The sequence below is a fragment of the Zosterops lateralis genome (assembly GCF_965231275.1).
Source record: "Zosterops lateralis genome assembly, chromosome: 31".
Taxonomy (NCBI): Eukaryota; Metazoa; Chordata; class Aves; order Passeriformes; family Zosteropidae; genus Zosterops; species Zosterops lateralis.
The window spans coordinates 4,092,784-4,106,567 of NC_139791.1; the positions used below are offsets into that span (position 1 = coordinate 4,092,784).

A 13,784-nucleotide genomic window follows, 5' to 3' on the forward strand; every position below is an offset into this window, starting at 1 on the left:
TTCGGGGCTCTCCCGTGTTCAGGCTGAATGAAATGCTGAAGACGAGGCAGTAACTCAGCAGCACAAACAAAACCTCAAAATTAAAAATGTTAGGAGAATTTCCCTCCAAAGAATCAAGCAATTTTGAGGGGATTCTTAATGACAGAGCATAGGATTTACTCATGAAAATCTGTCCAAGCTTGACAATGTTTTCTTTCAACAGTGCACCATGCCCTGTGTGAAGCAATGTCGAACAGCAGCTCCATCAGCCACTTCCTCCTGCTGCCATTGGCAGACACGCGGCAGCTGCAGCTCCTGCACTTCTGCCTCTTCCTGGGCATCTCCCTGGCTGCCCTCCTGGGCAACGGCCTCGTCATCAGCGCAGTGGCCTGCGGCCACCACCTGCACAGCCCCATGTTCTTCTTCCTGCTCCACCTGGCCCTCACCGACCTGGGCTCCATCCTCACCACTGTCCCCAAAGCCATGCACAATTCCCTCTGGGACACCAGGAACATCTCCTACACAGGATGTGCTAGTCAGGTGTTCTTCTTTGCCTTTTTCCTTGCATCAGAATTTGCATTCCTCATTGTCATGTGCTACGACCGCTACGTGTCCATCTGCAAACCCCTGCACTACGGGACCCTCCTGGGCAGCAGAGCTTGTGCTCACATGGCAGCAGCTGCCTGGGCCACTGCCTTTCTCTACGCTCTGCTGCACACAGCCAATACATTTTCCCTGCCCCTGTGCCATGGCAATGCCCTGAGCCAGTTCTTCTGTGAAATCCCACACATCCTCAAGCTCTCCTGCTCACACTCCAACCTCAGGGAACTTGGGCTTCTTGCTGTTAGTATCTGTTTAGCTTTTGGCTGTTTTGTGTTCATTGTTTTCTCCTATGTGCAGATCTTCAGGGCTGTGCTGAGGATCCCCTCTGAGCAGGGACGGCACAAAGCCTTTTCCACCTGCCTCCCTCACCTGGCCGTGCTCTCCCGCTTTGTCAGCACTGGCACATTTGCCTACCTGAAGCCCCCCTCCATCTCCTCCCCATCCCTGGATCTGGCCCTGTCAGTTCTGTACTCAGTGGTGCCTCCAGCCCTGAACCCCCTGATCTACAGCCTGAGGAACCAGGAGCTCAAGGCTGCAGTGTATATGCTGATCACTGGACAATTTCAGAAACACTAAATAGCTGGCCAGTTTCTGCAAATCATTTGTAATAAAAGTCATCTTTGTTCTTGTTTCTTTGCTTCTGTTTTTTTTCCCTGTGTTTTAATTTTCAACAATGTTCACAAAGCAAGGCCATTGCTTGTGCCTTGTCTTGTTTTGTTCCTCCCTACATTTTCTGTGGTCCAAGACTGTGTCTATGAGGAGTTGTGCGCTCAATGGCTTTAAATTTATTAAAGGATCTCCCAGCAAACATTTCACTGGAGATCCCCATTTTGTTCCTTTCTCTGGGGCTGCAGCAGCAATGTCTGTGTGCAGAGCTGGGGGCATGACAGGGGTGGCACAGCAGCTCTTCTCCTGCTGGCCACACCATTCCTGATCCAGGCCAGGGGCCATTGGCCTTCTTGGCCACCTGGGCACACTGCTGCCTCATGTCCAGCCTGCTGTCCAGCACTGCCCCAGCTCCCTTTCTGCCTGGCCGCTCTCCAGCCACTCTGTCCCCCGCCTGGAGCACTGCAGGGGTTGTTGTGGTGAAAGGGCAGGACCCGGCCCTTGGTCTTGTTCAACCTCCCATGGTTGGATTTGGGCCCTGGATCCAGCCTGTCCAGGGCCCTGTGCAGAGCCCTCCTACCCTCCAGCAGATCCACACTCACACCCAGCTTGGTGGCATCTGCAAATCTGCTGATGCTGGACTCAATCTCCTCATCCAGACCATCAATGCAGATCTTGAAATCCACGCTGGCTGGGTCTGATCCCTGGGCCATCCTGTGGGTGCCCTGTGATGGCACTCAAGGTGATCTGTTCCATAACCTCTCCAGGCACCCAGGTCAGGCTGACAGGCCTGGAGTTCCCCAGATCCTCCTTCCAGCCCTTCCTGGGGATGGGCTCACATTGGCCCCTCCAGTACTCTGGGACCTCCCTGTGGAGCCAGGACTGATGAGAAATGCTGGAGAGCAGCTTGGGGAGCTCATCCACCAGCTCCCTCATCCCCCAGGATGGATCCCATCTGCTCCCACAGACACCTGTGAGCATCTGAGTGGCTCAGCAGGTCAGCAGCTGCTTCCTCCTGGATTACAGGGGGGCTGTTCTGCTCCCTGTGTCCATCTACCAGCTCAGGAGAGCACTTGTCCTGAGGACAACCTGTCCTATTGCTGACAACAGAAGCAAAGAAGGGGTTAAGTACCTCAGCCTTTTCCTCATCTTTGGTAACGGTGTTCCCCGAAATAAAGAGTGGAGGTTTTCCTTGCCCCTCCTTCTGCCATTATTATTTTTATAAAATCATTTTTGTTATCCTTCACAGATGTCACCTGGTTAAGCTCTAATTGAGCTTTCACCTCTCTAATTTTCTTTCTGAATGACATAGCTACATTTTGAAACATTTCCTAAGTATGCTCACCCTCTGTCCAAAGGTGAAGCACCCTCTCTTTTCCCCTGAGTTTCTGCAAAAGCTGTATGCCCAGAAACACCATCCATTTTCCTCCCTTGCTTATCTTTTGGGACACAGCATGCTTGTATTTCTTCAAGGTTTCTTTCTTGAAAATGTGTTCATAATTTCTGGACACCGTTGTTCTTAAAGGCTGTTTCCCTTAAAAAATCAATATCTGATTTGACATTCCCCAAATCTGCATCCTAAATAGGCCGCAGCGTATTCTCTCTAAGTCCAGTGTAGAAGATTTGGTGATGCCTCTTTTTTTTTTTTTAAGAATATTTAAAATTTCAGTGATTTCATGGTCACTGTACTCCAAACAACCTCCAACCACCACAACTTCCACCAGCCCTTCTCTGCTTGTGAACAGCAGCAGACAGAGCTTTCCTTGGCAGTGGGAAGAGAAGGAAACCTCCCCAAAGTGCAGCTTGGAACGTTCAGGCTGGAGCTGAGGAAAAAGAAAAGTCCCTGGCAGGGCAGAATTTTGGTGCAGGAGGTGTCCCAGTGTGAGGCTGGGCCATGGGCTGGCTCTGTGTGCCAGGAGCCGGCAGCGCTGGGTGCAGGGAGCCCAGGGAGGGCACAGAAATGCTGGGCTGAGAAATGCTGGGGGAGCAGCGAGATGGGCGTGTGCAGCCGGCCAGGGCACAGCAGCAGCAGCACAGGGGGCACAGCCTGCAGGACACATGGCCAAGGGCTGGGCAGGGCTGGCAGGGCCACAGGCAGCCAGGCCTTTGTCCCCTGGGCTCTGGCAGCGCCTCTGGAGGCCCCACAGGAGGAACTTTCCTTTCAGGGCCTGCACTTTGCTTCTGCCTGGCCCCTCCCTGAGGAGGCTGCCAGGGCTTGCAGCTTGAGGACATTTGTCCTTGCTGCCCCTGCCATCCCAGTGCCCCACTGGGAGCCCCGAGCCACCCGCGAGGGACAGGCCCTGCTGTCCCAGCCCTGGGCTCAGCCCTTGGCCTTTCTGCTGCCTCCAACCAGCCCAGGCCTTGCTCAGCATTGCAGTTCCCTGCTCACAGCCTTGGCCTCCCTGCAATCCTGCCCTCAAGGATCTGCTCTCCCCAGTCCCTGGGGAGCCTTTGGCACTCCCTGCCCTCCCTGGGGCCCAGGGATGCTCCAAGGGACTTGGACTTTTGCTTCTGACTCCTTGAGCAGCTTCTTCAACCTTCTCTCAGTGCCTGGGGCTCCTGGACTCAGCCCCAAATCCAGCGTGGAGCTCATGAAAATATAGAAAGTCCTTTCTATAGGAGCTCCTTTTCCTCTTTCAATTTTCTTTGAGTCTCCAGGGCTTGTGCAGCTGCTTGGAGTCAGTTTGGAGTTCTCTTATTGAGGAAGATTTCAAAGTGCACCTCATGATTTTTTTCTTTTTATCAAGGGCAGGGCTTTTTTAGTTTTTCAGTTCAGAGAAGAGGCAATAGAAGCATTCCCCGAGTGATCTTGGTTCTGAATGTCTCCTAAGGAGGTCTGGGCATGTAGAGAAATGAGCCCCTTGCAGGCTGACCCTGTTTGGACAACCTGCTCTTCATCTCCGCCTCACCATGTCTGACATTGCCCACCTTGGGACAGAAAACCCAAAACATTAAATAAAAAATCGTGAATTTTCCTTGATAATTAAAATCTATTGAAAAATAAAGTTATAAGTATATTTATCTTATTTATAATTTATTTGGTATATTTATTACCTATTTTTATACTTATACTTAAAAATCTATACATTTTTAGCAATCAAAAAAAAAAATTGGTCATTGGTTCTTACTAGCACAATCTCCTTCATTAATTAATTGACTCTTATTGGTATTGATTTCTCCCTCTTTATGGTAATTAGTCCATTTTTAAGTCCTTTGATAATCTCTTTTATAATTTTCTCAGACAGGGTAAAAAGGGTTTCTTTGGATTTCATGGAGACATTTCTGGGGAACATTTAGGGCAGTTTTGAGTCTGGGGAGGGAATTTGGAGAGAACTTGAGGGCCTGGAGGACATTTGGAGGAGCCAGGTGGGCACTTGGAGGGGTACTTAGGGATTCTGTTGGACAATTCGGGGTCCGGGGAGCACCTGGGGGTCCAGGGGGGCACTTGGAGGTCAGGGAGGGGAATCTGGGGCCCTTCGGGGTCCGGGCGGGCACTTGGGGGGCTCTGAGGGGACTCTCTGGGGCGCGGGGGATGATGGGAGTTGTAGGCGCGGGTAGAACACGGTTTAACGGGGCCGCGGAGCATCACGGGAGTCCGAGGCGCAGCCCCAATGACTCTCTGAGGGGCGCGGGGCATGATGGGAGATAGAGTCACGACTGGAATAGCGCTGCAGGTGAACCGCGTGGCGTGCTGGGATCTGTAGTCCCGGAAGTGGCTCGAGCGGGGCGATTGTGGGTCCGGGAAGGCACTTGGGGGACACTTCTGCGTTCGAGCCGCGAATTGAAGTGCTCGGGGAAAACGTTTACGGCCCGGGAGCACTTGCGGGGAGCTTGGAGCACTCTCTGCGGGCTGCTTAGCGACCGCGGCACGGCAGGAATTTTAACTGCGGAACTGTGTTCTGAGGGGCTCCGAATAGGAGATGAATTTCCAAAAGTGGCTCTAACGAGCATCTCTGGGGTTGGGAGCACTCAGGGGATCTGGGGGCGCTTTCGGGGGGTCCCGAATGGTCGCTGAGGGGGCACTTAGGGATTCTGGAGGTTACGGGACGTGTGGGGGGTGGATATCACGGGGGGGGGGGGGGGGAGGTGTGCTCTGTGGAGAGCGGGGCATGATGGGCATTGTAGTCCCGGCTGCAGTGGGGCTCCTTTGGGCCACGGCGCATGATGGGAGTTATAGGCAAAAAGAAAAGATGGCGCCGAGGGCAGGCACTGCCCTGAGGCTCCGATCCCTGATTCTGATTGGGTGCGGGCAGTGATTGGCGGAAACATCCACAAATGGGTGACGGCAGAGGCGGGACCCACTCATTTAACCCCTCCAGGCCTTCCCAGTACAGCCCAGTCTCTCCCAATACACCTGAGTTCATTCCCATTCCCTTCCTGTTCCCCCCAGTATCTTCCATAGCACACCCCAGTGTCCCCCAGTCTTTCCCAGAGTGTTCACATTGTCCCCAGTTTGTCCCAGTTTGTCCCAGTATCACTCTTAGTATGTCCCAGTGTCTCCCACAGCGTTCCCAGTGTATCCAGTATGTCCCAGTGTCTCCCACAGCATTCCCAGTGTTCCCCAGTGTTGTGGTTTGAAAGCAAAATGAATGAGAGGCTTCAAGTCAGAGATATAATTTAATAAGAAGAAAGGTAAAAAGGTAAAAAAATAAATGCAATAACACAAAGGATCACTGACAGAGTCAGAATACAACCTGAGCAGGATGGTGGAAGCAGTCCAGGTGAGGTGCTCTTCCTGAAGCAGTGATCCTGTAGAAATGTCTGGGAGCTCTGGTCCTCTGGGAATCCAGTAGGTCAGGGCTGCTTGCACTGTCCCAAATCCCAGTTTATATCCAAGTGAGAATGCTTGGCTCCTCCCCCTGGGCAGAGCATCTCACAATAGCATGAGAAGTGTGAAATGGGTCCTTGATGGCCCATTAAACAGAGATAACCCCTAGAGGGAGTTACCTGTGACTCATGGGCCATTAGCAGAAGACATCTCAAAAGTCATTAGCAGAAGACACCTCAAAGGCGTTAATGGGCCATTAGCAGAAGACACCCCAAAAGTCATTAGCAGAAGACACCCCAAAGGCGTTAATGGGCCATTAGCAGAAGAGGCAGGGGGCTTGGGAAAACACTGGCCCACCTGCTTTCAACAGTTCATGAAGATGGTGATAGAATAAATACTTTGTGTACATCCTACACTGCAACCCAGGACATAATCCACCCCTTATTCTATTACCATCTACATCATATCCAAATCAATACATTCTTACAAAGATATGCATACACATAGAGAATAAAATGTTACACACTGTTCTCACTTAAAATTAAGTCTCCCTGTGGTACACAATGGGTTTCCCCATCTTTCTGCATTACCCACCAAGTGTGACCAGGTCCTTGAGCAAAGACAATCCCACGGATGGGTCTGCCTTTTCCTGAGGCGGGATTAATCCAAACAGTCTTCCCTAAAATGCCTTTCATATGCACTGCAGGGACTTTATCTCCATCCACTGTGTGCAAGGGTTCAGACTGGGCAGGACCACCTCGATTAATAGACCCTCGGGTGTTGACCATCCAGGTAGCTTTGGCTAAGTTCATTTCCCAATTCTTGAAGGTCCCCCCACCAAGTGCCTTCAGGGCAGTCTTTAGTAGTCCATTGCACCGTTCAACTTTTCCAGCAGCTGGTGCGTGATAAGGAATGTGATATATCCATTCAATACCATGTTCTCTGGCCTAGGTGTTTATAAGGCTGTTTTTGAAATGGGTCCCGTTGTCCCACTCAATTCTCTCAGGGGTGCCGTGTCTCCACAGGACTTGTTTTTCCAGGCCCAGGATGGTGTTCTGGGCAGTGGCATGAGGCACAAGGTAGGTTTCCAGCCATCCAGTGGTGGCTTCCACCACGGTCAGCACGTAGCGCTTTCCTTGGCGGGTTTGGGGAAGGGTGATATAGTCAATTTGCCAGGCTTCCCCATACTTATATTTGGACCACTGCCCACCATACCACAGGGCTTCATCTGCTTGGCCTGCTTGATTGCAGCACATATGTCACAGTCATGGATAATCTGGGAAATACTGTCCATGGTTAAATCCACCCCTCGGTCTCGTGCCCACTTATAGGTTGCATCTCTGCCCTGATGATCTGAGGCATCATGGGCCCATTGAGCTAGGAACAGCTCTCCCTTGTGTTTCCAATCTATCTTTGACACCTCTGTCTTCGCAGCTTGATCTACCTGTTTGTTGTTCTGGTGCTCCTCATTAGCCCAACTCTTGGGGACATGGGCATCTACATGGCGGACTTTTACAGGTAGCTTCTTTACTCGAGTGGCAATGTCTTTCCATTCATCAGCAGCCCAGATTGGTTTTCCCCTACACTGCCAGTTGGCTTTTTTCCACCTTTCCAGCCAACCCCACAGAGCATTAGCCACCATCCACGAGTCAGTGTAGAGGTAGAGCTTTGGCCACTTCTCTCTTTCAGCAGTGTCCAAGGCCAATTGAACAGCTTTGAGTTCAGCAAGTTGGCTTGACCCACCTTCTCCTTCAGTGGCTTCTGCGACCTGTCGTGTGGGGCTCCGTATGGCTGCTTTCCACTTCCGTTTCATCCCTACGATGCGACAGGAACCATCAGTGAAAAGAGCGTAGCGTGTTTCTTCTGCTGGCAGTTGGTTGTATGGAGCAGCTTCTTCAGCCCTTGTCACTTGTTCCTGCTCCTCTTCATCTGTGAGACCAAAGTTTTCACTTTCTGGCCAGTTAGTGATTACTTCCAAAATCCCAGGGCGACTTGGGTTTCCAATATGGGCGCGCTGTGTGATGAGAGCAATCCACCCTCTCCATGTGGCATCGGTGGCGTGGTGGGTAGAGGGGACCTTTCCTTTAAACATCCACCCCAGCACTGGTAGTCAGAGTGTCAGGAGGAGTTGTGCTTCTGTGCCAATCACTTCTGAGGCAGCTTGAACTCCTTCATAGGCAGCCAAGATCTCCTTCTCTGTGGGAGTGTAGTTGGCTTCGGACCTCTGTAACTTCGGCTCCAGAATCCCAGTGGCCAACCTCGAGTCTCCCCAGGCACCTTCTGCCACAGGCTCCAGGACAGACCGTTGTTCCCGGCTGCAGAGTAAAGCACATTCTTCACATCTGGTCCCATCCTGACTGGGCCAAGGGCTACTGCGTGAGCAATCTCTTGTTTGATCTGAACAAAGGCTTGTTGCTGTTCAGGACCCCAGTGGAAATCGTTCTTCTTGCGGGTAACCAGATAGAGAGGGCTCACAATCTGACTGTACTCAGGAATATGCATTCTCCAAAAGCCTATGGCGCCTATGAAAGCTTGTGTTCCCTTCTTGCTGGTCGGTGGGGACATCACAGTGATCTTGTTGATGACCTCATTGGGAATCTGACGCCGTCCATCCTGCCACTTTACTCCTAGGAACTGGATTTTCTCGGGCAGGCCCCTTGACTTTGCTCTTCTTGATGGCAAAACTGGCTTCCAGGAGAATCTGGATGATCTTCTTTCCTTTCTCAAACACTTCAGCTGCAGTCTTCCCACACACAATGATGTCATCCATGTATTGTAGATGTTCTGGAGCCTCACCCTTCTCCAGTGCTGCCTGGATCAGTCCGTGGCAGATGGTGGGGCTGTGTTTCCACCCCTGGGGCAGTCGGTTCCAGGTGTACTGCACGCCCCTCCAGGTGAAAGCAAACTGAGGCCTGCATTCTGCAGCCAGAGGAATGGAGAAAAATGCACTGGCGATGTCAGTAGTGGCAGACCACCTTGCTGCTTTGGACTCCAGCTCGTACTGGAGTTCCAGCATGTCTGGCACGGCAGTGCTCAGCAGTGGAGTCACTTCATTCAATGCACGGTAGTCCACAGTCAGTCTACATTCTCTGTCAGACTTGTGTACAGGCCAGATGGGGCTGTTGAAGGGTGAGTGGGTTTTGCTGACCACCCCTTGGCTCTCCAGCTCTCAGATCATCTTGTGGATGGGGATCACAGCATCTCCATTTCTCCGATACTGCTGGCGATGCACCGTCGAGGTGCCAACAGGTACTTGTTGCACTTCTACCTTCAGGAGTCCTACTGCAGATGGGTTCTCTGATAGTCCAGACAAGGTATTCAATTTCTTAATTCCCTCTGCTTCCACAGCAGCTATCCCAAAAGCCCATTTGAGTCCTTTAGGGTCTTTATAATAGCCACTCCTGAGGAAGTCTATGCCCAAAATACACTCCGGGGCTGGTCACAATCAGATGTTTCTGCCATTCCTTTCTGGTCAGGCTCACCTCAGCTTCCAACAGAGTCAATTCCTGTGATCCCCCTGTCACCTCAGCAATGGAAATTGGTTCTGCCCCCACACGTTCTGATGGCATTAGAGCACACTGAGACCCAGTGTCGACCAAAGCTTCATATTTCTGTGGCTCTGATGTGCCAGGCCATCGAATCCACACTGTCCAATAAACCCGATTTTCCCGTGCCTCTTCCTGGCTAGAGGCAGGGCCCCTCTAGCACTCGTTATCATTCTCTTCCTGGATATACATGGTAGAGGTTCCTTCAAGGGGGTCCAACACAGCATCCCCACCTCCGTAATACCTGGTAGCTTGGTCATGGGAGTCTGAGGCTACCTTCATTTTTGTGGAACCCCCTCGGTGAGTGCTTCTCTCCTTAAGCTCAAGTACTCGTGCTGCCAGGACAGATGTGGGTTTCCCATGCCACACTCCCATGTCCTCCCCATGGTCACGGAGATAAAACCACAGGTCAGCTTGTGGGGTGTACCCTCTTTCTCTAGCTGGGGAGCACTGGGCTCTGACTCTGGGGCCTGTGACTTGCACTGGTGCTACGTGGGAACCGTTTCTCCTCATCTCCTCCCTCATCTCCCTTATCTCCTCTTTGAGTTCCTTCACCACAGCAGAGACATGAGCCTGCATTAGGCCACTGATCATACTTTCATAATTTCTGAGTTTGTTGGCAACAGAATCCACTGTTTCTTGGTTGGCCTTGGAAATAATTGTTGCAAGGAATGTTGCGTATTGAGATGGCCCATGAGTTGCTAGATTCCACATGTGCTCTGTGCATCTCACCTTGTCGGGGTCATTATCATGCTGTCCAGTCCTCTCAAAAAGTACTTCCAACACTGCCACTTCCCTCAGCTGTTGGATCCCTTCTTCAAGGGTCTTCCAGTGCAGTCTATTGTTGTGCTCCTGTATTCTGTCTCTGTGGACAGATCTCTCTCGAGTCACACTTGTAAAAAGTCATTCCCAAAGGGAAAGGGGCCCTTGCTCCCTTGCAAATATCTGATTTATACCTGAGTCCTGGGTCAAGGGCCCCAAATTCCTTGCCTCTACACCATCCAGTTGTACACTTGTACCCATAATGTCCCAGACCCAAAGTAGCCAGGCTGTATAAAGCCTCACATCCCCGTCGTACAACATCTTTTTGCAGATTACGTAGACTTTCATATGACAGGGACTCAGTGATGATCTCAAGTTGTGGTTCTCTTGTGGATTGTGAAGGCCCTTCTTTCTTATCCTTACCAGCAGACTGCATCGCTTTCATCTCAGACCTCCTTGTTTCCAGAGGGGCGACTGCTGCTGGCTGTGACTGCCCCTGTGGTTCAGCTGGAACCTGGACAGTTGTAACGTCTGTGGGTTCCATTGCTGCACCATCAGACTCTGCCTTTTCGGGGCAGGGGGAGAGTTTCCCATGAGCTGGGCAAATGTACTCCCTCAGCATCTGCCCCATCTCGTGCATCTCTTTTACCAGAACCTCAACCCAGTCCAGGTGGGTCCTTTCTGAGGCAGGCTGTGGGACAGGGTCAGGCTCTGGGGTTGAATCCCTATTTTCTGGAGTAGGTATCAGCTGGTTATCCAGGTCAATCTTCCCTTATCTCTGAATTCTAAATAGAATAGGCTTATTAGCAACACCAGCCACTGTATGATATAATTAGCATTCAGAGAAGATTTAAACCCTTCAAAAACTGGTGAGGTAGACTCAAAGAGCTGAGTGAAGGATTGGGAGAAAACTTCCTCTGCTGTCATTTCCTCACAGAAAGTACCTTTGTAAAGTAACCCCAAAACCACACAATTAGTGTATGATAGCCCTGAATCCAGGTGCCTGCCTTCCAGAGGAAATTAAAAATCCTAATTTTCTCACTTTATTAACCCATAAAATAAACTGGATGACAGCCACAGTAGCCTTAGTTATAGGGCCCATGTTTAGATAAGGGCCTGCAAATGGCAGAAATACAGCCACAGACACGTGCTACCCAAAGCAGGGAAAGCTTGACCACATAATGCTGTCCAACAAAACTTCTATACACAGGAACTTAGGTCACCTAAGAACTGCTATTCCTTTTTCATTTCATTGCCCTCGGGCCCCATGTTGGGCACCAAAATCTATCTTGGTTTGAATAGACAGATATCTGCCAAGGAAGATTGGAGTCTCCCTTGGAATGTAAGCCCCCCCCCCCTTTTTTCAAATTATTATAAATTTGCAATTAAAAGGCTGTCAGGCAAAGATTTTAGGGGTATATATAGCAGTTCTTTACTAGGGATATTTAAAAAAACGCCAAATGTTATGGTACAAAAGAATAAGCAAACAAACACACAAGGAATCCCAGAAAACCCTGACAGAGTCAGAAATACAACCTCATGCCCTGTTGGTCAGGGTGTTGGAAACAGTCCAAAGTCAGCCCTCCTGGAGAGGCAGATGTGTCCTGTTGGAAGCACAGATGGTCCTGTGGAGCCAGGGGTCTCGAGGAGGGTCTGGTCTTCCTTTGGGAGTCCCATGGGAGCACCGGAGTGCCTGGTGATACTTGTGGCTCCATTTTATCTCAGTAGAAATGGTTTGTCTTCTGTTCTCTGGTAGAGCATCTCACAATAGGATGATGAAATGTGTCATACCATGCGTGAGTTTAATGGTGTGTTAACAGAAGATATTCCCATGGGGATTATAAAAGACTGAGCAGAGACAAGAGATAATACCCCACCCCACTTTTAAGAGCTGGCTTGTTATCAGGGAAGGCAGTTACCCCCTCCCTTCTGGAGTTACAACAGATAAGAAAACAACCTGTCCAACCGAGCTTTTGGCCATCTCTTTGTTTTTGGTCAAGACTCTAAATATCCAACAATTAGTCACCTTGGTAACTTATGGGGAAAAAATTCTTTAAAGTAAAAAAGGAGCAAACCTAATCCCCAAAACCCTTCCATCCCCTAGCCCTTCCTGGCCCCAGGGGCTGATGGCATTTGTGCTCCCTCAGGTGCATCTCCCCACACCAACACCATGGGGCTGCTCAGGCCTGCTCTGGGCACTGCAATCAGAGGCTCCTGAGCCAGTGCTGCCCTGTCTGTGCCTGCAAGGATCCTGCACCTGTGTGAGCTGGGGGAGAGGCCAGGGCTGCACAGGGGGGATGTTGTTGGCAGGTGCATGAGGACGCTCTGGGATGCTGCCCTGGGGTGTCCAGTGCAGTGGGGATGGATCAGCCCCTGCTCTGCTGCTCCTTCCCATCTCCCCCAGGGCCCTTGCAGAGCCCCAGCCATGCTGTTTGTCCCCAGCCTGCCCACGGCCACCCTGGGGCTGCTCACAGGGCTTTTCTGTGCTGAGCCTTGGCCTGGGCGTGTTCTGGAGAGAGCCTGGGCAAGGAGCCTGGAGCCCCAGGCCCTGCCCTGAGGCGTCAGCGCTGCCCCAGCAGTGCCCATGGCCTGTCCCTGCTGCAGCCCTGGCACTGCCACCCCCAGCCCTGTGCCCGGCCCCGAGAGCCCTCAGGCCCTACAGCAACACCAGGGCCAGGAGGGCAGCGGGGCAGGGCCACGGGAGCAGCACTGGCAACACCAAGGGCTGCTGGTGCTGGGCACAGCTGCTGTGCCAGCCCAGATCTGACCCCAGATCTGCACACACATGTGTGCAGTCATGACTGCTGCAGCCCACAAGGAGAGAAGAAAATGGGGATCTTTGTTAAAAACTTTGTTTGGAGAACCTTCTGTTCATTTAAAGCCACCAAGATCACAGCGCTTTATTGAAACAGTCTGTGGGTCAAAGTCAAGATGGAAAGGACTAAAATGAGAAAGGGAACAAAGAATTTTCTTTCTAGCCAGTATTAAAAACTGAAAGGGAAAAAGCCTGACAAGCAAATCAACAAGTGCTATCAAAGATGACTTTTATTACAAGTGATTGCCAGAAATTGGCAACCAATTTAATGTTTCTGAGATCGTCCAGTAATCAATGTCCACACTGCAGCCTTGAGCTCCTGGTTCCTCAGGCTGTAGATCAGGGGGTTCAGGGCTGGAGGCACCACTGAGTACAGAAATGACACTGCCAGATCCAGGGATGGGAAGGAGATGGAGGGGGGCTTCAGGTAGGCAAATGTGCCAGTGCTGAGAACCAGGGAGACCACAGCCAGGTGAGGGAGGCAGGTGGAAAAGGCTTTGTGCCGTCCATGCTCAGAGGGGATCCTCAGCACAGCCCTGAAGATCTGCACATAGGAGAAAACAATGAACACAACACAGCAAAAATATAGAAAAGCACTTAGCACCACAAGCCCAAGTTCCCTGAGGTTGGATTTGGAGCAGGAAAGCTTGAGGATGTGTGGCATTTCACAGAAGAACTGGCCCAGGGCATTGCCATGGCACAGGGG

The 13,784-nt window shown here is 51.2% G+C and overlaps 1 protein-coding gene across 1 annotated transcript; it reads left to right on the forward strand.

Annotated features, from left to right (window-relative positions):
* Positions 1–225: 225 nt before the first annotated feature.
* On the forward strand, positions 226–1,158 carry LOC310920784 (olfactory receptor 14J1-like; the record flags this gene model as incomplete). Its single annotated transcript, XM_083880844.1, has 1 exon — positions 226–1,158. One exon carries the CDS (start codon positions 226–228, stop codon positions 1,156–1,158), a length of 933 nt encoding a protein of 310 aa, XP_083736970.1.
* Between the last annotated feature and the right edge of the window lie 12,626 nt (positions 1,159–13,784).